This window comes from Pelmatolapia mariae, linkage group LG16_19 (assembly GCF_036321145.2).
Source record: "Pelmatolapia mariae isolate MD_Pm_ZW linkage group LG16_19, Pm_UMD_F_2, whole genome shotgun sequence".
NCBI classification, from domain to species: Eukaryota; Metazoa; Chordata; class Actinopteri; order Cichliformes; family Cichlidae; genus Pelmatolapia; species Pelmatolapia mariae.
Genome location: NC_086241.1, coordinates 49,825,537 through 49,848,591, shown reverse-complemented (window position 1 = coordinate 49,848,591; position 23,055 = coordinate 49,825,537). Strand labels below are relative to the sequence as shown.

At 40.7% G+C, this 23,055-nt stretch overlaps 2 protein-coding genes across 3 annotated transcripts; one reads left to right on the top strand and one right to left on the bottom strand.

Annotated features, from left to right (window-relative positions):
• Nucleotides 1-108: 108 nt before the first annotated feature.
• On the bottom strand, nucleotides 109-16,207 carry atg2b (autophagy related 2B). Of its 2 annotated transcripts, none has more exons than XM_063496928.1 (43): nucleotides 16,096-16,207; nucleotides 15,059-15,465; nucleotides 14,784-14,946; nucleotides 14,507-14,659; nucleotides 14,315-14,417; nucleotides 13,973-14,135; nucleotides 13,713-13,892; nucleotides 13,498-13,594; nucleotides 13,224-13,388; nucleotides 12,958-13,109; nucleotides 12,668-12,779; nucleotides 12,209-12,452; nucleotides 11,953-12,115; nucleotides 11,710-11,802; nucleotides 11,410-11,598; nucleotides 10,938-11,211; nucleotides 10,741-10,849; nucleotides 10,467-10,665; nucleotides 8,936-9,078; nucleotides 8,555-8,712; nucleotides 8,287-8,462; nucleotides 7,499-7,649; nucleotides 7,116-7,318; nucleotides 6,612-6,692; nucleotides 6,373-6,479; nucleotides 6,191-6,283; nucleotides 6,039-6,109; nucleotides 5,882-5,958; nucleotides 5,622-5,792; nucleotides 5,408-5,540; nucleotides 5,132-5,328; nucleotides 4,769-4,995; nucleotides 4,569-4,686; nucleotides 4,288-4,479; nucleotides 4,107-4,208; nucleotides 3,945-4,023; nucleotides 3,655-3,865; nucleotides 3,499-3,568; nucleotides 3,332-3,414; nucleotides 3,110-3,231; nucleotides 1,723-1,877; nucleotides 1,461-1,610; nucleotides 109-1,373 (listed from the first exon to the last, which is right to left on the bottom strand). In XM_063496928.1, exons 2-43 carry the CDS (start codon nucleotides 15,218-15,220, stop codon nucleotides 1,143-1,145), a joined length of 6,222 nt encoding a protein of 2,073 aa, XP_063352998.1. In that variant the 5' UTR covers nucleotides 15,221-15,465; nucleotides 16,096-16,207; the 3' UTR covers nucleotides 109-1,142. The 2 variants fall into 2 exon arrangements, with proteins under 2 accessions (XP_063352998.1, XP_063352999.1); XM_063496929.1 differs by having other exon boundaries at nucleotides 3,655-3,862.
• On the top strand, nucleotides 16,200-22,062 carry gskip (gsk3b interacting protein). Its single transcript, XM_063496930.1, has 3 exons — nucleotides 16,200-16,416; nucleotides 20,593-20,838; nucleotides 20,944-22,062. The coding sequence occupies exons 2-3, from the start codon at nucleotides 20,596-20,598 to the stop codon at nucleotides 21,100-21,102; spliced, it is 402 nt and encodes a 133-aa protein (XP_063353000.1). The 5' UTR covers nucleotides 16,200-16,416; nucleotides 20,593-20,595; the 3' UTR covers nucleotides 21,103-22,062.
• The last annotated feature ends 993 nt before the right edge of the window (nucleotides 22,063-23,055 follow it).

Sequence of the window (23,055 nt, the reverse complement as noted above, 5' to 3'; positions counted from 1 at the left end):
AAGCAAACGTTGAAACATGATGCTAACACAACTCCTAAGGTTTACAAAAATGTCTAGAGTCTAAGTAAATAAACACCAACCAAGCACACTCCAGTGTTAATTTCACCGTTTTTATTTCTCCGTCATGCTTTTAATACAAATTCATGAGTCACCTGTACATATATTTACAAGAAATAATACTCTTACCACATAACCAAAAAAGGAAGAAAAAAAAATCAAGACTTTGCAACACAATTGATCACATCAGACATCAATATATAAACATATAGCTTAATAATAATAATAAAAAAAACTAAACAAATGAGATTATCACTACATTAAGACTTTACTTATGGATCTTGAGTAGATTCACTTTGTCAACAATTCAAAAATGTGAGCATGAGACTGTAAGAATAAAGCAGTTTTTAAATTTAAACCGCAGCTTCTTCTTTCTTTTTTTCTTTTTTAAACAGCAGCTTTTGTGAAAATTATGCAACACTAAAATTGTGAAACCTTAGAACAAGTCTGGATAATCGTCCCATCTCTCACTTGTTACGCTTCAACTCAGTTAAAAGTGCTGATTACAGAGCTTTACAAAGATGCAACACATTCAGTTTCTACATTTGTTCTCTCATATTTGCATGAAATGCTGCTCATTAGGAATATTTACAGTAAATAACAAGGCCCACATACAGTACATCTTATATAAATTAAGGGTCATTACACCTAGAATATTAGTGTTTGCTGACACAAAGTAGGATAATAGAACGCAACCACACAATCTGTAAACAGCTGTTTGAAAATGAAGCAGATGAAAGGACCTATTCCTTCATTCTTAAGCCTTTACATTTTAAATTTGTATGGTCTACCCTACAACATAGCATCATACACAACGACATTATAAATGCTGCTCAAACTCACCCTTCTTCATCCATTTGATTACACGCATACAGTTGGACAATGCTGATGACCATGAAGGCACTGTGAGGCATGTGATAAGCTGACACAAGCTAAAAGTCACAGTAGCTCAAATTGCCACAGGATGAACACCATTTTATTTACACCAGCACTCGCTGTCCACCTTTTGCCTTCTTCAAAAGCACATCTATTAAGCTGTAGCTGCTGCACAGTCATTGTTTCAGTTTTCCATAAGGCAATGACACTTACTCGTCGCCCTGCCTCCATTTCTGCGACTCCTCCTGACGTGCATCGGGGTGAATCTGGTTTCTCATCCCACCCAAGACATTTGAAGTCGCCTCAGTGGCCATAATGAGTGGCTTGACTACTGCAGGTGGAAGCTGGCGGAGAACTCCACCGACTGCCCCAGTCATACCTCGCTGCTCGTGCTCCCGGGTGGCTGTGTCGTAGATGGTTAGTGCAGTGTCTGTGATCCCCTGTGGGAACATTTTGCAGTCCTTAAAACATCTTTTCTTTCACAGAACTGAAGTGAAGGTTTTCCTATTTATTTTTGGTTTTTTTACCTCTTTCACCACAGTGTAGGCTTTGGCTACACCTTCTCTGAGGTCGACGGGCTGATGAGCCAGTCCATAATGGGAGATCCGTTTTACCCTCTTTGTGTCCCTCTCATCAGGCACTGGAGACACCATGTCATACGCTGTCTCAGCGGCTGCCTAAAAACAGAAAAAAAAAATTATATATAACAGACAATTAATTGATTTTTCTATGTGCTTTACAGAAGGAAATGCATGCAAATATTTTATTAGCAGCAGTGGACCAGTTTACCTGAATAGTCCGCACCATCCTGTTTGTGAGCTCCAGGGCAGCCATAGCTGTAGAGGTTCCAAAGGAAGCCGTGCCACGCTGAAATCCACGGACTATCCGGCCATCCTTCCTGTACTGTTCAATCGGGAGCCAGACCAAATCCCTGAGTCCGTGAACTGAATATATAAAAAAAGAAAAGAAAAACATTGACAGAGGAGTAAAGCAACTGAAAGTCAAAGCTGGACCTCAGCTCTCATATTGGAAATGTTTCTGTTCCAGATTATTTTTCTTTAATAAAAAAAACAAAGTGATTAAGGCTGATTCTGAAATGTCAGCAACAATAAAGAAAATTTTGTCAAACAAGGAAATGTTGACTCAAGGAACTTTTCAGAAATTAGAAAGTTGTTGGGCCAAGCACCAGGCAGCTCCTTTACAAGTCAATTAAAATGAGAGAACAACAAAAATCAGACTAGTTAACAAGTCTGAAAGTAAGATAACAGTCAGTTCACTGACAAGTTAAACAATATCTGTACAAATACAATTTGGGAAAAATTGTGATTTTTTAAAATCTTATTCTTTCATATTAGACAAAGTATAATAATAAAGTGTAATAAAGATGTGCTAAGGTTATAGGTGTCAGTGCTACAGTCCACAGCTAATCCATTCAGTTCAGTTCTACACTGTGTTAATAATTGCGCAACAGGAGCAATGCTTCGATTGCTAATGGGCGAGTGAGGCAATATATAGGAAGTTAACATCCGAGCTTCAGCAGTTTGGAGACGCTTCTCTTTAGCCACAGCAGCAGCTTTCATTCGTGCATTTCCAGCAGTTTGAACCATTATCGATATCCAAGGTGTCAGATCAGAACTACAAAAAGTTGGACCTGTGCATTCTTAAATTTCATTTATTGCTGGCATGTGCAATACAACTAATACACATCAGTTTATTCTGCTGCAAGTAGCTAACATGAGCACTGCTTAGTTTACATGTTAATGTTTATAGACCTGAGCAGATTATGGTTACACACTGCTCAGCTTATTCATCAGTGTGAGCTTACAAGGTCTGCTAATAACTGTTTATTGTCTAGATAAGAACACTGCAAATCAACACTTGTTCACAGAGCTGTCACTTGTGTTACTTTTCACTGTGCTTGTTTATATCCACTCACCGGAAAGAGAGTGTGTAATGTTGCTGAGGTATAATTGACAGTCGATGTGCACTGTACATTAACAAACATTTGAATAATTGGATTAAATAACTAGTATTTCATGTCTTGATTAACAAGAGAAGCAACATTTAATCATGTAGCACATCCCAACTGGCCAACAAGAACAAGGTACAGCAACAGCCCTGTTCTTAACAAATACAGTAAACCATCTGAGATGATCCCTTGAACTGTTACACTTACCCAGTTTTACCAGAGTATGAATAGGTGCCACACCACTCAGCAGTCCTTGAAGCTGGTTTGTCTTTATGTCATTTAACCACTCATTTATTGCATAGGAAAAAAGCTTATCCACACCTAATAATCTGAAACACAAACAAGTATTACTTTAATACGGATCACTGTGTGCGAATTATGTTTTTGCTAATTTATTGTCTCATGAGATACATTTTGCAGTATACTTACCCCTGCCTGTAGCACAACTGCCTCAGTTTGAGCTCTGAACAATTCAGCTGTGTCAGCCCGAAAATGATCCCTGCAAATGTTCCCTGGAACGAGGTATTCATAAAAATCATTCATGAAGCACTCATAATATAACGTGGAGTTAATCAAGTCCTCTCTTAGACAGTTACCTGGTCCATAGAAACGTGTTTCCCATGGTAGTCCAGGCGAATGGGAACCTCAGAAGTAAATCGAAACTCCCTGTTAAGATGACAAGGGGTTGCTGAACATAAACAAGCAGTTTGGAAAGTTTAACGGCTTAGTGGTCAATAAAAATAACCTCCAACCTAAAGAAGATGGGTTGGTCTGTGAAGGGAGAAGCAGAGGCTTCACTGTCATTTGCCTCTTCCCTGCCGGATGTAGAGAAACCGTTTTGGCTCAGTCGTCTCTGTGCAGGCACTGAGATGATTGGGGCTGGATCCTGGCTCCCACCAGCGTGCTTGGAGAAGCTGCAAGAGATCTCTGGGGCAGCCACTTTCTTTGTGGTAACACAAACTGCTGAAACAGACAAAACGTTAAAGATGCATGAGATAAAAGTAGGATTCATAATAATTATACAGTTTTGTGTCAATCTTACCTTCTTGAATAGGTGGTGAGAAAAACTCAACTTCAGCAGCAAGACTTGTAAAGAAGTCTCTCAAGAAGAACAGTGCATCCTTCAAATAAAGAAGAAGCTATCACTTAAAAGATAACGCTCATTGCTTGCCAGGGTTAGAGATAATTTGTACCCAACTCTTACCTGATCAATATTGAGGCGAAGAGGCATGAGAGTGACCCGTAAACAGCACTCTGGGGGAGCCTGGCCTGACTCAGGACACATGTGCATCGCCTTGACTGTCAACTAAGACAAAAAGCGCACACACATGGTTACGACAGGACAAAACTTACCACGATTACCACGAGTATGGTGCTTTCCTCACCATGTTAGAATGGGCTTTTCGGGGCATTTCCTTGCTAGAGTACAAGTAGAGGAACTTGTTCATCTGGGAGGTAGCTAGTCTGTCTCGAATCTCCAAGTCCTGCACAGAGAACACCTGCCGGGACACTGGCTGGTCCACTGCTGGACGAGACACCGCTGAGATCTGGGGGTACACCTCATGCTGGAATCTCACCTGAAGAAGCAGTAAAAGAAAAGCTGAAGAAATCCCAAATGGCATTTCACAACATAATGAACATGTATTCCTGCACAGCATAACTTTACCTTGCTGAGTTGAATCTCCATCAGGACATCAGGATTCCTTCCCTTTCCACCACCAACCCGCCCTGAAGCCTTCGCTTGTCTCACTGGAGTTTGAGATGGGGAGCTATGAGGTGTAGAACTGTAAGACAGAGTAAAGACCAGAGTTAAGTAAATATGTCTTCCTTTTAACAAATTTAAACAGAACCCAGTTTATGACTCACCCCCGGCTTCTAGCAGGAGAAACTATGGAGGTCACACTCCCGAAGTCTTTTCCACCATAAAGATGCCAGATGACAGAGATCTCCTTAATGAGGTAGCGAACCTCTGGGATGGGAAAGTTGGCTCCACGGCTGGAATCACTTCCATCCAGAGGCTGACTGAAGTGATCGTCTTTGACTTCTACTGGCTCCGAGGATAGCTGCTTCACCACCGGCTCCTGATCTCGATCCTGAACACACATTTTTCTTACAGTCAGGCATAAACAGGTTTTGCAAAAACAGTCGATCACTATGCCAAGTAGCCTCTTCAAGTTAAGGCTACACAAAAATATGTAGCCTTAACCTGAAGAATGAGTACGTCCCAACCTCTCCTCTGGAGCTCGGAGTTTCCAATATACAAAAGTCGTCAGTCTCTTGGGCCAGATTAGGGGCTGGTGTGATGAGAGGAGAAGGAAGCATGGGGTACGGGGGGCTTGAATCTTGGCAATTCCCACTTTCATCTGGGAACAGGAACAGGTCTGAGTGAGGTGGTTCTTGGTCTTGAATCTGCTCCTCAGGTGTGCCTGCAGTGGTGTGAAATTCATAAAGTAAAGACTCCTCATGGGTGAAACACTTTGTTACCTCACTGAGCGAAGTATGTACCATTCTGCTGCGGCCCTGGTACAGGCTGCCCATCAGTCTCTTCCATAGCGTCACTCATGAGATCCTGTAACATCTGCTGCTCAGTCTCAGCAAGGAGCGAAGTCTGAGATGGTGGTCGGCTAGGAGCCTCCATCTGTCCAAAAATACACTCAGAATAAACTTGTGCATATGGTAAAGTTTGAAAATTATGCTTTAACTGAGTGACACTGCTGACCTTGCTTTTTTGTGTAGTGCTGCTGTGCTTGGTCTCTGGTTCAGCTGGGGGCAGCAAGTCTCCATAGCTGGCTACATACTGTATGAGGTTCATGAGGGCAGCACAGGAGTCCGAACAGGTTCTAATATGGATCACATCACTGGAGCAGCGCAGCTCGAATCTGGGCTCTGACTATCACCCAAGAGCGAAAATAAGTGTTTGTATAAGCCTGTTTTTTTGTCTGTTTTTTTAAAATGGGAATAGAAATAATTAACATTTACCAATTTTCCATCTACTCCAGGTTTGACTGCTGTTATCCTCAGCTCTAAGGTTCCCATGTCTACCACTTGGACATAATCTGTGACAAAAAGAAAAAGTCAAAATTTGTCAAAGCTTCATGTAAAGTCACATTTAACACTGTTTCTGAAGTCAACTTACCACGAGCTAGATTTACAGAGACAGCATTACTTTTGTCTGAGAGGAACAGAGCAGCTTCGTCCAAAATGATCCTGGAAACAACATATTTTACTAAATAATGTAACCTCCACACATTTTTGTATTTCAGAAGAAAACCAGTTGCTTTTTCACACCTAAGTGTTGATGAGGAATTGTCTAGAGAGACGCTACTGGAGATGCTGAATGTTTCCACAACCAGCAATGATCTGAGTGGCAAGTACAGGGGTCTGCAAAAAACAAAATACAATCAAGCGTCACATAAGAACACACTCGGATAATAAAATCAGTCACCATTTAGTGTTTTGTTCTACTTCACCTGTAGTCCAGAGAGCAGCTCCATAGGTGCAAATGTAGTGTGGTGACAGACGTAGGAGGAGCGTAACCCAACACGGGTTCATCAGAAACATTCAGAAAGTCAACAATCTGTTGTAGACAAATCATCAGTAAGATTATGAATACCTGATTTTATTGCACATTTCTTCTGTGCTCTGTAAACACATCATATGAAGGTCAAATAAAGCTTATATGACAGCGGCCTAAGGCAGTTTGTTTTACCTGGTCATACCAGCCCAAGCTGGGAGGGACCACTCTGTGCTGGAGTGTAGCACCTCTCACTCCAACAGCAACCAGAAACTCCTGCATGAGAGAGAGAGAAAAAAAAAAAAAAAAAAAAAAGACATCACAGCGAGCACATTACTTCTTAAATTACGTGGAATTTTTAAAATTTGCATACAAACATATACACACAGCCCCATAAGTGGACTTATTTAATAAGCAACACACAAAACAACATTATTTCTCTTCCACAGTAAGGGTTTAAACATTTAATAACCACCAATAATGAAACATGGCGATTTCTCAATTTTGACTGGGAAGTAGATCCAAAACTCATGGACAATATGAGTGCAGAATAAAGCCTGCCAGCCTTTAAAAATAACTCAAACATAAGTACTTTATGTACAGAATGTGACACTAGAGTCTGTAGTGGACTTGCTGAAGTGGTTCGCAACAAAGCTGTGAAATACACACACAATCCTCTAACTGTTTTGAGTATCTGACCTTGATGTTGCGTTCTGCATTCTGTGATGAGATTTTGACAGCGACAGAAAGCATGCTGCGAGCTTCTAAACCGATACCCTCCGAAGGCGTTGACAATTTTTCTGAAGATGTTTCTGACTGGTAGATGGTTGGCTCTAGCCAATGGGGATGTGTCCTGCATGGCAATTTGATGTCTGAGACAGAAGTGCCTCCATCTATGAGTCCTGGGGATATTAACATATTGAGTAATCAGTGAAAACGCATACAGTCGTGCCATTAGTACAGGTCTAGACTGTTACCCTATACTTTTATATATTTTTAGGTCCCATTATCACCACATATCACTAATAACATCTTAAGACTAACACAATAGTGATATTACACACAAACAGGAGGCAGCTTACCTTGGTGATACATGCAGATGCTGCTGGTATGAAAGCAAATGTAGTGCTGATCTTTAAAGCCTTCATACTGAGTGACGCTGAACAAAACAGCATTTTTGACCTCCAGCCAGAACTCGCCATGTTTGTTTTTCAGTGTGGTTTTATCCTCCTTCTGTAAAAACAACATAAACTCAACTCCACTGTCCAATTTCCCACAAATTTCATTGTTTTTTTGGTGCACTTTAAAAAAAAAAAAGAAAAAAAAAAAAGACATGAAACAATATTGTTTCTAAGATGATTTTCTGTAAATATTTTGTTATCATGTACTTTGGAACAGATACACAATAATCATCAGTCATTTGTATCACTGAGTTTGTCAACTCCACAGTATTGGACTACAGGAGCGCTGGTGGTGGTAGTAGTCCTTGTAGCCTTTGTGAGCTCAGTGCTGCAGCACATGAACCAGTTCTGTATGTATTTACGAGTGGACCTTAAAATCGCAGTGACTGTAAGGCAGAACAAGGGTCACCACTAGAAGTGCAACACAGGGGAGATTAAGTCTGGTCAAGTCGCTGCAGATATCGAGGACTACCACAGCAGCAACCTGTCCATGCTGTCTTTAGTGAAAGACACAATGGGAGGGGCCCAGCTGGCTGGTTAGCAGCAACTGAACTTTTAAAGCTGGAGTGAGGGGACTGTCCACTTTTAAATCAGTGATGGATGTTGTTGATAAAATAAAACTCTGATGTCAAATATATTTGGGCAGCAAGCCAAAGTAAAGCCTGTGTGTGGAAAATACTGAAGGTTACCTTGGCGTTAGCATGAAGACACATAAGGCCATGATTGACACTAAGATTGACAGAGAAAAGGCTCTGGGAGTTCTTGCTGTGGGCTTTGGGCTTCTTCTTCTTTCGAGATCTGAAGCCCAGGTCAGCGGCAGGCGAGTAATAGTGCATGTTCTCCTCCTCTGACCCACTGGTCTCCTCTGCAAAGACAACAAAACACCCGTTTATGACATGACATCATAAGCGACTAAAGAATTAGGTGAAATTAGGTGAAAACTCTGTTCTGTCGCACCCTCAGGACCAGTGGAGCGGAACTGGCTAAAGCTGTCCTTGGAGTAAGTGTTGATCAATTGACTGGCAACAGAGAGCCCAACTCCATATGGCATGTTCTCTACAGTCTCCACTGGGGATGGAGCAGTGGGCTCCCACAGCAGAAGGTCATTGTTTATCCTAAAATATTTAGAATATGGATAAGAATTATTAAATGCATAGAGAAGAATATACAGCTGAAAAAGTTTTTCCCCTGATATGACAGTAGCTGGTGAACCTCAGGTCCAGTAATAAGCAATGTTAACTAGCTGTTAAAGATGTGTGTTGTAGATAAATTAGTTAAATTAAAGATAAATAAATAAGGGGCAATGAAGTTGCTGTGGGTGAATGCCAAGTGACCTACCTGTTGTGTAGTTTTTCATAAAATGCCTTGCTGGGGAGTGTTAGCTGCACATTAGGGAAACACAACTCAAGGATGAACCGGGAGTTATTCATTGTTTTTTCCTGGAACACCGTCATCTCACCGACATCGCCAGGAATGACCATCTGGAATTACAAGATTATAATAGTGAATGTAAACACAACTCTGTCACCACCTGTTTTGTCAGCAGGTTAGGTACGCAAAGCAGCGCTATTGTACACCTTTGCATAAAGATGCACCTGCCAAACATGTAAATATATTACCAAATATCCTCGCTTCCCAATGCAAATAAATCAACCTGTACATTTTGCTCCAGCTTTGGACCAATGCCATTAACAAAATAGCAACACCTTTCAATCGATAAAGAAAACTGGAAAAGTATTTAAAACAAAGAACAAAAAAAAAAAAAAAAAAACAACAACAACATGAACGATTCTGGACATCACATCACTTACTGCCTTTGGAGAAGCAACTTTGTGGACTAGAAGTAAATGTAATGAAATACGTGCCTGACTGGTGAAGGTGATGAGAGTGACACAGTGAGACAGAATGGAGAAAAACAGCAAAAGATTTGCACGTAAAAGATGAGGGAGGGGGGCGGCTTGCTAAAAGGACGAGTGGGAAGGAGTGGTGGTGCTGTGATTTCATATTACATGTAAGATGATCACTCGGAGATAAAGTTAGGCAAGATATACAAGTTTACTGTAGCTGTGTCATAAGAATAGATTTAAAGCAACAAATCTAAAACTCATAATTTAGGATTGCAATAACATGCACAGCAGCAAAACATCACTTTGAGCATCTTTCTTACAACTATAGTGATATAGACCTATAGTGATAGTTCAAATTAAACATATTAGTGAATTATTCCAAAACAACCTTGCACTTGTTGAACGTTATTCCCTGTTGCTCAAGTCTGGCAATTCTTTCAAGGAAACATCAAAAAGCAGCACAAAAATTTGGCATTAGGTTCTGACTTAAACCACAGTCAGACCTAGTGGCACATTAATCTCACATGCCTGGATGCGTCACACAAGTATATATATATATATATATATATATATATATATATGTATATGTGTGTGACTAATGACTGTGGAAAGTCTGATATGATGTTCCACAATCTATGAACACATAATAGGTTTTCCTACTGGTTACAGCTCTTCTGATATAATTGAGAGCCTTTCCGGCATACACACGTGTCACAAGCTTTCAGTTTCCACATTACATTAAACTGAATCAGATTAGGAATGGCCTCCAGATAACATGTGTGTCAAACAAATATCTGGAGATATAAATCTTAAAGACAGATGTGAGCTGAGAAAAGCTCAGCTTTCTGCAGAAGCGTCAGAAAGCAGCTGTGTAGTGTGAGGTTGTCTGGTAATTATTCACTGTAGTTTTCAGGTGCAGGGGCTACAATGCAGATTTGAGATGCTACAGTATGAACAGTTAGAATCACAGAGACAGTCGTGTCAAGAATAGGTTAACTGAACATTGTTGACCCATAACCTACCTCTTCATTCTCATACATAACCCTACGTGAAGAAAAGGGTGACGGCTCTGGCTTCCCAAAGTCACATACATCCTTCAGTGAATGAGCAGCCCCTTCCTCCTCCTCTTCTTCAAGAGAATGGTCCTCAGCCCCCTCATCTTCAGCTGTCACACGCTCAAGGATGGAGTGGACTGCAGTGGGGTTCATCTTCAGCACAACCCTGCCCAGAAAAATGTAATATTGCTGACACTGCTAAACAAAGAGATATCTATATTGGTTGGTTATGTGATCTTACCTTGGCCAATCAAATTTTACACTTTCAGATGTGGTCATGTCTCCATCCATTGTGTGTGACACTCTGAGGAACCGGGCAGCTGTCTGATCGTCCTCTTCCTGGAACCTCCCTGTGCAAACGGGTAAAAGTAAAAACAATTAAAGTCCAAGTCAACAGACAATTAAATCTTCAGAGGAGCGTTTGAAATCTTGACACACCAGTGAGTTCCTTAAAAGTGAGCTCCATTTTGGTTTGGTCAGGTGAATTGCCACCCATGAATTCGGTTTTCAATTCCAGCTCTTCCAGCTCCAAGTGCAGTGTTTCTTTCTGTAGGGACTTCTTGAACCAAGGGCCCCTCTCTTGATCTGAACGCAGATCAGGGATGGGGAAGCGCACAGCAATGCCCAGCACTGGTGCATTAATTGTCAGCGACACATGACAGTTGGCAGGAGTATGGCTGTCATCAAGGAAAACCTCTGTAAAAGCCTTGTGCTGTGAAATTTATGAAGAAAGACAAAGATGTAGATTAGATGACTTTCATATATGCCAAGTACAAAGAAATGTGAATTTTCTATGTATTGACTTACTGTTTGTTTTTTGTAGGAGAAAAGCAGTTTGTGCCTACACTAAAACCTCAACGTCAGAACATATACAGAAAAAGCATAGGCTTACATGATGGACCACACTTACCAAGCTGACATGTTTATTGTAAGATGTATACATGTGGGAGGCCATCGCCTCTGTGGTTGCTAGTTTCTGAGGCTGCAGTAGTGAGTTTAGGCGGTCTACGATACTGATGTCCAGCTCAGAGTGCACAGGACCCAGCTCCACCTGGATCTCAGCTTTCCTGGGAATGGTGCTGAGACGCACCTGGCCGCCCTGCACAGCGAGGCAAAGGGTTAAAAGTATAGGCCAGACACTCATTGTGGAGGAACTGCATTTGATTGTTAAAGTGTTGCGGTTTCATATTGAGCTAACGGATGCAGTTACCTGAGGACCCCTGCGCTCAGCCTGTTTGTAAAGCAGGTGAAGGCAGGTGGCAAGCGGCGCATCAGCACTGGCTTTGGTGTCAAATGTCAGCAGCTGAGGTGTGAGAGAAAAACTAAAGTGAAACACTAATGTCAAACCAGCTGCACCTTTCAAGTGTTCTGTATAAATACATATACGCAGTGTTCAAACATCCAAAGCGTTGTGCAGTGAGAGATGTACGAAGCTCAGGCTTGAAGGTCTCACCTCAGTATATTGAACTCCTTTTTGCGAGCCACCAATAACAGCCTCAGAGGTGAACAGACACTCTAGAAACTCCATCTGGTTCAGGGTAATGTCAGTGCTAAAAGTCCTTAAGTTGGATCCCTGCCAGTGATCATAGTTTAACTTCAGACCCTGGCCTACAAACCTGCAAACATAAGCCCAGGTGATTCAGCTGATCTGATTCCTTCACATACTTATTCCTTCAGAATACAGGAATTAATTCAAATTAGAAGTGTACCTGAGGTGGTCATGAGGACAAGCCTGATTAAACACCGTCCGAGACTGAAGGAAAGCGGCTGGGTCAAGCTGTCCTGGGCCCACCATGCTGAAGAAGTGTGCAGCCATGGGGCCAAGAGGACTGGGAGCAGCATGTGGTGGCGGCAGCGGGTCAATGTGGAGGACTGAGACAGCCAAACTGCCCAATGTCAGCCTCAGCACTAACTCTGGCCTTGACTCATCACTGTGGGTTTTGGACGAATGGGCTGAAACACAAACAGCGAATAATGTCCAGCTACAACCATGTACATGAACACAAAGGGGGAACTGATCTTGGGAATATTTCAACATAAGTCTTTTGATTGAACATAACCTGTTCAACAACTCCTGAAACTGTTTGTTTCACACACTGGATAAACTAAGGGTGTATGAGTGCATAATATACATGTTTATGTATGTATTAATTTACTGTAGTGCTTACAAGTTTGCCTCAACAGTTTCTGAGGCAGGTGCGAATCCCGTGACTGGAGGGGAGTTTCACAAGTCTGCTTCTCTCTTTGTCGTGGTACGTCCATATATTCGTCCCACAGAGCCTACAAAACACAGATGAAAATGAAACAGTACTATTCAAAATATTTATTTGTATAACTCATTTTTCCTGTATGAGATCACTAACTACTGAGTTTCCAGACCATTGAGAGTCCTTAATCTCACACGATTTAAACCATATTGAACGTTTCTGTAAGCATGATCACACAAATGAAGGCTTACTGTTGCATTTCCAGAGGGAGATTCTCCTGGTGAGGCAGAGTAGTTACTGGTGAGTGACAAGTCCAAATCAACAGTGGGTGGTTCACCCAGAGGAGGCAGGGATGACAAGCTATGAGACATGTCCATGTCAGCCATGGAGAAAAACACGTCGTCTACATTAGCAAAACAAAAAAGATAAAAAAACAGAAAACTTTTCATCAGAAGAGCTAATCAATCACTAAAATCAAAGAAAATGTAGACATTACAGGATGGTGTTTCAACTCAACCTCGACTCGACACAGTTCTAGTTGTCTGGCTTTCAAAGAGGTCAGGATCTGCTCCTGGGACAGCAGTATCCTTCTTTAGGCACCTGTTCAGTTCCATATGGAGGCGATACTCATCCTCCTGCTGTATTGGGCGATTTTTCCTATCCTTAGTCCATTCCTGTGCACCTTAAATGAAGAGTTAGAAATACACTTACATTCACAATTTCTAAATAACCCTGTAAGACCCCATCTGGTCCCAAAGTTCTCCATCATCTCGAAAGAGAGTGGTTCTCACCTCCACCAGAGAAAGCTCCAAATAAGTCCAAAAGAAGGTGAACTTGCCGTGGGGACAGCAGAATAATCAGTGTATCGATCTGTCCAACAACATCCAGCTGAAAAGAAAAGTTGGCAAAATTTTGTGAATATTACCCCAAAAGTCTGATACTGGATAAACAACGTGGGAAATTGTTTTCCTCGTAAATCTTTGTGATTCAAAAATAGATAATTTACCTTTGCACCAGGCATCGCTAGGTTATTTTTGAGAGTGAGGGACAACTCAATTTTGCCACAGAGGCTGCCAACCTGCACAGGTTCAAAAGGCGCTGAAGAGGATACAGGCTCTGTGAACTGGGGATGCGGCTCGCATATTATTTTTGGATTCCAGCTAGGTGAGAGTTTTGGCTCAGTTTCCTGCAAAATACAGAAAGACTTGATTAAAAAGGCCACATGCATATATACAACTCTTACAATGTGAAATTTGCTACACTAACCGATGGAGTAGGTGACGATTTACAAGCAGCGCGAGACGCATCAGAGAACTCGTCCCAGAATACAGTAATTCCCTCCATCTGCACGTTTTTATGTGCAAACGTGGTTGGCTGATGCACATTGACACTTGAACTCTCCTCACCTGTTTCATCGCAGTACACAATCCTGAAGAGAGACGGTATTTGTCAGGGGGAGATCAAGTATTAAAATACAAACTTCTCACTAAACATCTGCACCAGTACCTCCCCATGCTTAATGTGTTCAAAAATTTGACCATATATACCAATTTGAAGTAGATTATCTTATTGTGGAAACTGAGGTGCCACTGACTGTCAAAAACTTACTTGTTGATTCGAATCTCAAGAGCGATTCCAGTTTTAGAATTTTCTGGAATGTGTTCGACTCTAAAAACACTGTCCAAAAATGTCACTTTGACTCTTCTCAAAACTGCGAGAGAAGAAATTTAAAAGTCATTACTTTACACGGTATTTGTGAGGTAAACTTGCTGAATGCCAAAAAACACAGAAGCAATTTACCCGTTTCTATCGTCTCTGCAAACTTCTCCAGTCCTTCAAATGGCTGGAAGCTCTCTCCCATATCATCGGTCAGTTTCTGGCTCAGGCATTCTTTAGCAAGCTGCATGCTGCTCGTCATGAAACTGGACCAGTACATGGGTTCAACGCCAGATGCTGGAAGTATAACCAGCAGTGATTACCTTATTTGTCTACTCATATGTATAAAATAAAACTGCTTACTTTTACTAATTTTAAGCTTTTTCTCAGGTGTTGTAGAGGGACAAATATATATCCTTACCCACTCTTGGTCTTGGTCTGAGAACCATCTCCAAACCCTTGATTTCTAGGGCACAGTTCTCCTGCAGCAGTGCTGCCCAAGGGACTGTCAGAGAGATGGTCTGGATGAACCCTGTGATTACCTCAAAAGGAGCATCTGCAGTCTCCAGTAGCTCATTGAGTGACTGAGGAACAAAATAAAACAAAAAGAAAAAAACATTAGAGGACCTCTTGGTTTATTTAACTGATAATTTAATCTGGTGTATTTTCAGCTACACACACATGCACTACACATACCCACGTATCCAGTGGAACCTGTGCAAGAGACCCAGTGCCTTGATAAAGGTCTAGACTGAGTTGATCCAGACTAAGCTTCTCCTGAAGAAAGTTGCCCAGGTACCGATGCAGGAGGTACCTGCAGGCCCGCTTTTTAATGGACTCAGAAAAAGGCCAAGGCATCTTAACTTCAGCAGGTGAACAACACACAGATAGTGGAAGGCGTCCTGATGCTCTGCACGTGCAATCCTACAGCTGCTTCAACGGCTACAAATTAGTCAGTGACGTTACAGCTGTGTCATCCCGTTGACCCGTCGAGAAAGCGTGACCTCAAACATCCTTCATCACCCCCAATCTGGTACACTTGGGAGGATGTGATGACACTCGGAGATGTGTGTGGGGATTGGTCCGACTCCAGTTTGCTACGCCTGCAGGAAAAACATGCAAATGGTGCCCCCCTCTGTAATTTGACACTTGACACAACAAGTGACTTAACATAAAATACTCGAAAATAGCAAGCTACATTAATGCTAATGCTTTAGTTTAAGGTGTTTTAAATTGCTTGCTAGCAGCAATCAGCGTTGTAATGTAGTGCAATCTAGACTGTTGATTTTTTTTGTTTAAGCGTACGCTGACCGCGTTTAAAGCCGGTAGAGGCCTTGGAAATACCTGTCAGCATGTCACAAACTTGATGGCACACATTTACCCATGGCTATGTTAACCTACACAAAGCTGTCACGCAACGGCGGGAACTGCGCTTTTATTGTCGGCAAGACAAAGGCAAGTCATTGAGCTAACTAGCCGGCTAGCAAACATGACATTAGCTAGCTTACCACCTCTGTGGGAAGAGTGAGGCAGCATTAGCATTGCCGGCTAACGTCAAGCTTGGCATTTAGCATGGGTGCTAACCTAAAACCCAACACTAACTAAAGATATCTACCCTCACACGTCAGATGCAAACTGACCAAAGCGCTGCTTAAACACACACTGATTCTATAAGCAGTCACGCGTGGGTTAATTAAAAAAAATTGAGGACATTAGTAGAGCTGTTAAGTTACCTTCTGACTGAGTTGTTTACAAACACTTTCATGACTCCGCACCAACTACACGCTCCGGGGTGGGATTAGCCAGTGATGTCATAACATGGCGGAGCTGTGTAGTCCACGGGGCACTTAGTGGGCCAAGGTTTAATATACTTTAACATAAATATAATACGCTGAAAAAAGAAAGATAGCGTCGGTCTATGTGCTTTTATCCGGCTGTGAATAAATTAGACTAACAAAAGAAAGCAGCTTAACGTGAGGTGGCGCTGATTGGACTGTCCTGCCCACGGAGAGCTGGAAGCTTCCACAAGCCGGAAGAACACCGCTTGCGAGGAGGTGAGAAAAATAAACGCACTTTAGTTAGAAATGATTTTTTTTCGTGATCTGAGTAAACCCATCAGTTATGGTCTAAGCTAGAACTCGCTGTATAATTTTAAAGAAAGTGGCAGAAGTATGGTATGGCAGGCAGTGGTTCAGTTACGAGTTTCCCCCAAAATGTAGCAACTGTTAGCTGTTTAAATTAGCCACAGCTGATCGGACTTTATTTATAATAGCTGCTTTAAATTCGCACACTTATTCATTACCACTGACTATGATGTTTGTTTGTGGACAGAGCACAGCTAGCAATAAGGTAAGGTTACTCACAGTCCTCGAGATGTCGCTGTTACATTGCTTTTATTACTACAATCAAATACCGCACACTGTGGTGCAACAGTAATGATCATATAATGGAAAGTAGAACGCTTTATAATGGCTATATAACAGGACAAGATGCTGATGGTGCACGTTTTGTTTTATTTTTGCTTTTATGCTGGTGCTTTCGCTTTAAACAGTGACTTATTTTTAATGTACGATGCTGTGCAAAAGAATAGAACAGAATAGATCTTTATTGTAACTGTTACAATAACAATGAAACACAGTTTGGCATGTCTCCGTTGGCAGTATGTAGATTTTCATTCAGATTCTTTTCATTCAGAGTTTTCTGTGTTTCTCTAAAGTTTTCTTGAGCAACAGTTTTCCAGGCTTTCTAAAAGTCTTTGTGGTGGATGCATACTGTCATTCCTTGCTGCTGGCCTTTGTTCCGACCAATACAGTTTCTGAAGTAAGCAGTTTTCGAGTTTGTCTCATGACCAGCAGTTTATAAATGTGGGACAGAAGGCAGGATTCCACTGAAATTTCTAAGTTCCTTGTATTTGATCATTTCCATTTTATGCTATTTTTACATTTATTATATTACAGTAGTGTGCAAAAGTCGTGAGTCACCCTCATTTTCTCATATTTTGATTCCAAGGAGACAGACCTTCTTCCTTTTTTAAAGTGGTCTTGAACAAAAAATCTTCAGTCTGCAGGCAGGTCTTTCTTTCTTTCTTTCTTTCTTTCTTTCTTTCTTTCTTAAACCATTTCACACTGACTCTTGAATCATTCAACCATAAAAATGCACATAACTCAAGGTATGAACTAACTAAAGAGCAGACATAACAGACTGCACGTAACAAATGACTTGGCAAAGAAGCAATTTTAAATTGTATCTTGAGGCTCTTTGCTGCTAGCAGTCTGTCAGGAAAACATGTAGTCATCAGAAATTGTCTCAGTGGAAGTGTGGCTGTCAAGAGGCCATTCATTAAGGAAGGGATACAGGGAAAACTGCTGAGGTATGATAGTTTAAATCAGAGAAGGACAGCAGTGAGTATCTACAGCCATCTGTGAAACACTGTGGAGGCTCTGTAATGGTTTGGGGGGTGCATTTGAGCCAGTGGTGTTGTGGATCTTGTCAAAATAGATGAAATTATGAACACAGAAAAGTACTTACAGATTTTGGTCTACTAGCTTGGTAACAGATTCATTTTTTTAGCATGGCAGTGATCCCAAACACACTGCCAATGAAGTAAAAGCGTACCTGAATAGAAAAACATACGATTACAAGACTATCAGTGAAGGATTGGCCTCCCCAGAAAGGAGCTCAACATAATTGAAGCATTTTGGGATCATCTTGACAGAGAGTAGAACAAAAGGCAGCCAACATAGAAAGAACAGCTTTAAATTCCCTTTAAGAAGCCTATTCCTGAAGACTACTCAAAGAAATTACAAAAAATATTAACTTTCAAGCTTGTTTTCACCTTATATACTGCATTTCCATGTATCTTTGCACATGTTTCAATTAATCACTCCACCTTCCCATTTTTCTGGCAAACTGTTGAAAAATGAGGGGTGGCTGTAGACATTTTTTTTTATAAGCAAATAGGACTATACACTAATTTGTTTGTACACAATTAGAATTTATTCCAATAATTTTTGATCACTAGCATTTTTACTACCTCAGTGGTTTGGTGGATAAACCTTATAATCTAAGGTTTATAAGATATTTTGCCAAAAAAACTAGTCTTAAAACATTTTGGTTAGCAGAAAACTAAAAAACTGTACTCTTCCTGGTTCAAGAATGGTATTTAATGTCCATTATTTTACTTTCTCATCCCATAAAAATCATTCTCTGCGTTTTTAACATCGAAGGTATGGATTAGGTCAAGGCTGCTTTCCATACAGGCGTCAAGCCAACCGTGTGAATGATGAAAAACCAGTTAGGAACCACGAGACAGCAAGATATGCAGGGGAAAAAAGCTCCTAATGTTATGCAGCTTGACGTAAACATGGTGTGACAAAACCGAACTTGCACAACAAATACCTGTTGCCACGGAGCAAATCGAACAGGTGATACGTTGAGTAGTTTTTACTGATTCGTATGGTACGGTTTCAGCTTTCAGTCAAATTTGAAAATTAAAATAAAAGCCTGTAAAAGTTTGTAAATCTGTCCAGTTCAGCACTGGGAAACACTGACACCACCATCAATCAAAATTTGCTGTTTTGTGTTGCCGGGAGCAACACAACCGTTCTTGTGTTGAGGGAGTGTTTTAAAGTTCCCTCAGCTGACAACAGATTGAGAAATCCCCCTCAGATATGGGTCAGGTGCAATGTTTTCCTTCTCAGAGGAGCTGTATTTAATTCTGGAAGTGAAGCGAACATTTAAAATTGTCCAGTGGTTGCTCCAGAAAATACAGGTTTAACCTTTAGTCACACAGTCAGCTCCTACACGATGCTAAGTATTCAAAATAGTCTACTTTGCATTTTTTTTAAACAAACACGTCAGATCCTCATGTTTCACTTCTGCTTTAGACATGGTGAGATACATCGTCACAGGAAGATCAGATGTGACACACACAGATGTGTTTTTGTCTGTAGCCCTGGTGACCTGTCCGGGGTGTAACCTGCCTCTCACCCTATGCAGGGACACGCCCCAGTCCCATTGTGACCCTGAGTTGGATAAGTAGAAGAAAATGGGTGGATGGACGGCTTTGTGTTTCCTAAAAAAGTCTTAAAGTCTAAAACCAACCAAACTGAATTTTAAGACTAGGCATCTCTTAACCTTCTAGCATCCACCAGCTCATGATCAGGCTTGGGTTTGGTTTAGTTATATCCTGTATAAAGAGGTTGTTTTTCTTTTAGAACTTAATTTTTATTAACACCTAAACAGCTTTTACAGATTCCACCAATGACAGACTGTTTTTAATAATCAGATAAAGACACAAAAACTGGGGGCCAAAGCACAGAGACGGATACGTGAAATGAAGGTTGCATGCTAACAGCTAAACACAGATTTGGCACATACTGGCTTCACTGTTTAAATATCATAGAAATATGGCTCTATCATTAGATAAATAAATCTTTCTAGGATCTTAAGGTTATTTTTTTTATCAGATAGATTCCCCCATACCTCACCAGACTACATATGGTATGTTGGCAGATCTAGTTTTAACTGTATAATCATGATGCGTTTAATTGCTGCTGTCAAAAATAATCATAACAGACGTTTACTAGCTAACCCTTCAAAAACTACTACAATTCTCCTGAGCAATGAAAGCTTTGTCCCTTTTACAACATTTTTGGTGAACTATGTATCTAATTTTGGACGTAACCAATGAGTCCCAGTTTGTGTACCTCATTTACTTCAGAAGATATTTCGGATACCTTGGGCGTTTTGACTTCTTCCATGAGTTTGAGTTTATGCTTCACTGCATATTTCTTCCCATTTATATGACTGGAATTTTTGTTTGTAAATTAGCATCCCATTTCCTTTTTTAAAGCCTTTTTTTTGTTCATTATGATTGTTTAGTTTTTTTTTCTTTTTTTAAATTAAACTAATCTGGTATTTTGAAATGCAAAAGAGGTCTTCACGGGTCGAAATCCTGAATTATTATCTTATTTGTCCGATTAGCACTTTGGTTAGCAGTTTAGGTTAGTAAAGGCCCTTAAGATATTCAATTCACAATAATATGAAATGATTAATTCTAGAATTCTGATTTTATTTAATGTCTTTTTTTTATTTCTTTTTGTTAGCATAGTCTGAAACTCATTCATATTCTCAAAAATCTTGAATGTAACCTCTAAAAACCACCATTTTTCAATTTTTATGCCCATCACACTTGAATCAACAAATGCTGTTGTTTTAACGTGTTATAGGGGATGGAGGTAGACTGCCAGGCTGAGGAGTCCATGGTCTCTGCTTTTGATGAAGAGTCTATTGAGCTCGGTGACGTCAAGGACATGAGACTAGAGGCGGAAGCAGTGGTCAACGACGTCCTCTTTGCTGTGTCTGAAATGCACGTGTCACAAAGTCTCAACAGCGCGTCCGACGTGGCCTACATAAATGTGGAAACAAGAGAGGGAAACCGTTACTGTCTGGAGCTCACCGAGGCTGGGCTGAGGGTGAGACGATGCAGCGACAGTGACATATTACCCACGTGTTTTCACTTTTAAGACTCCAAACCGTGCAGATGTTTTACAGTAAATCACTGATTTCTTCCCAAACAGGTGGTGGGCTACACATTCGATCAAGTGGACGAGAATTTGACGACTCAGTATCACGAGACTGTTTACTCGCTCCTAGACACGCTCAGTCCGGGTTACAGAGAAGCCTTTGGGAATGCTTTGCTCCAGCGGCTGGAGAGGCTGAAGCAAAACGGACAATGAAAAGGACCAAGATGCTGCATACGTTGTACACGTGACCTGGGGGTTGATGATGACGGCAATGTTTGAGTATGAGCCAATACTAAGTTTGTTCATATACTTTATCCGGTTATGTGATATCCAACTGCTTAGCTGCCATACAATAAGTGATACCCAACCCTATCGACTTTGCTTTTGTTCTAAGTTTCATGCCATTGAATTACTTCATGTTATTTCCTTAGGTTTAGTGGCTGGTATGGGCTGGCTGTATAGGGCTCTGTGGCGATAGTGTTGTTGACTTTACTGTGGAAAGACTGTGCAGCTTTTGTGTGTTTTCCAAAAATTTGTAACGCCACACATTGTTTAAGAATTCTGCAAAGTTTGTGGTCCTTTGAAATGTCAAGAGAGAGAAGCAGCGAGCTACGTTAATACTGGTCCTGTTTACCCCCCCGTGCCCTGCTTGCACTAAACCTGTGACCTGATGCTCAGATATGCTCAACTAGCTTTTATTCAGCTGTGAAAGTGCTGAAACTGTTTTTTTCCCAAGCATATACTGCCTTAATCTCATTTTCCATATATATCTAACTAGGTCAGGGACAGCACTTATTTTAACAGCTCTAACTACATTGTAATTTGAGTATCTACTAACTCATCAAGTTGTGTTTTATTATTCTGCTTTGGGGGGTTTTCTTGCATACTGCACAATTCATTGCATTTCAGACTTAGCTGTAAAAGTGAAAGGCTTGAAGATATTTCGATGTTCTCTTCAAACTTTTGGGTCTTTTTATCAAACTGCACAGCCTGTGTTAATGCTCAGCGAGGATTTCCAGAGCTGCTTTAAAACGCTGTTTTTTTCTGCATGTGACCTGGTTATACTTCTTCATCAGTATTATCAAATCTACAGACTCTTTACATGTGTGCATTCATACTGTCATTCCTTGCTTCTGGCCTTTGTTCAGACCAATAAAATTTCTGAAGTATGCAGTTTTTGAGTTTGTCTCATGATCAGCAGTTTACAGATTTTTTTTCTATTTTTACATTTATTTTACAATAGAACTGTGCAAAACTCTTGAGTCACCCCTTTCTTCTTTATACTGTGCTTCCAAGGAGACAGACTTTCTTCCTTTTTTTTAAAGTGGTCTTGTACAATAGTTCTCAAGGCTCCAGGCAAGTTTTTCTTTACATTGGCTGCTTTTTCCCTCATTTTTAATCTGGTCCTTTTACTTGACCATTTTCAGAAGGATTTTTTTTAAATTATTTATTCTTTTATCCATGAGTTATTCAACTATAAAAAGGCAACTAAGTACCCCAGCAGACACTGGCAAAGAACCAAATTTAAATTGTATCTTTAGGGACTTTGTTACTTACAGCCTGTCAGAAAAACACATAATTTGCTTTGCCAGACATGAGTAAGGGTTTTTGCACCAACAAGGTAATTCCCAAGGAGCTAGTGGGAAACTTTGCACATCTCTGCATTGTCATGGTTTTCAGTTTTAAAGCCAGCATAAAAACCTTTATCCGGGCAGTCATTTTTTTTTATAGATCCAATTAAAAAAATCCAACCACTCAAAAAGATGGTTTGATTTGCTGTTTCAAAAACAGAACAGTAAAACAACACAAAGCAACCCAGGGGTGTAGAGCCTTAAGCATGTGCACGTAGCACACAAGGACAGACAAGAAGCCCTACTCCCACAGACATTAATTATCTTGTTAATAGTATTACAACTTCACTGTGTACGACTGTGGATACTGTAGCTCCTCTGAAAAAGGCCCAAATCAGAAGTACTTGACTCCCTGGTAAAACTCAGAAACACGCACCTTAAAGCAAATAACTCATAAGGTGGAGAGGAAAGGGCATCTCACTAATAAGCAATTATCATTTAGCCCGGAGAAACTGTTTGCTGCTTTACATTTAAAAAAACCTAGAAGCTAGAACATCTTACTATTCATCATTGAGTCAAGAAAAGAACAACCCTA

Bases quoted from the DNA above. Each gene is read 5' to 3' on its own strand.
- atg2b (XM_063496928.1), bottom strand. From the start codon at position 15,220: ATGCCTTGGCCTTTTTCTGAGTCCATTAAAAAGCGGGCCTGCAGGTAC. The intron at 12,780-12,957 runs GTAAGCCTTCAT...TGTGTTTTGTAG, and splicing joins CTCCCTCTGGAAATGCAACA to GCTCTGTGGGACGAATATAT. The intron at 4,687-4,768 runs GTGAGTCATAAA...TCTGTCTTACAG, and splicing joins TCTCCTGCTAGAAGCCGGGG to TTCTACACCTCATAGCTCCC.
- gskip (XM_063496930.1), top strand. From the start codon at position 20,596: ATGGAGGTAGACTGCCAGGCTGAGGAGTCCATGGTCTCTGCTTTTGAT. The intron at 20,839-20,943 runs GTGAGACGATGC...CTTCCCAAACAG, and splicing joins TCACCGAGGCTGGGCTGAGG to GTGGTGGGCTACACATTCGA.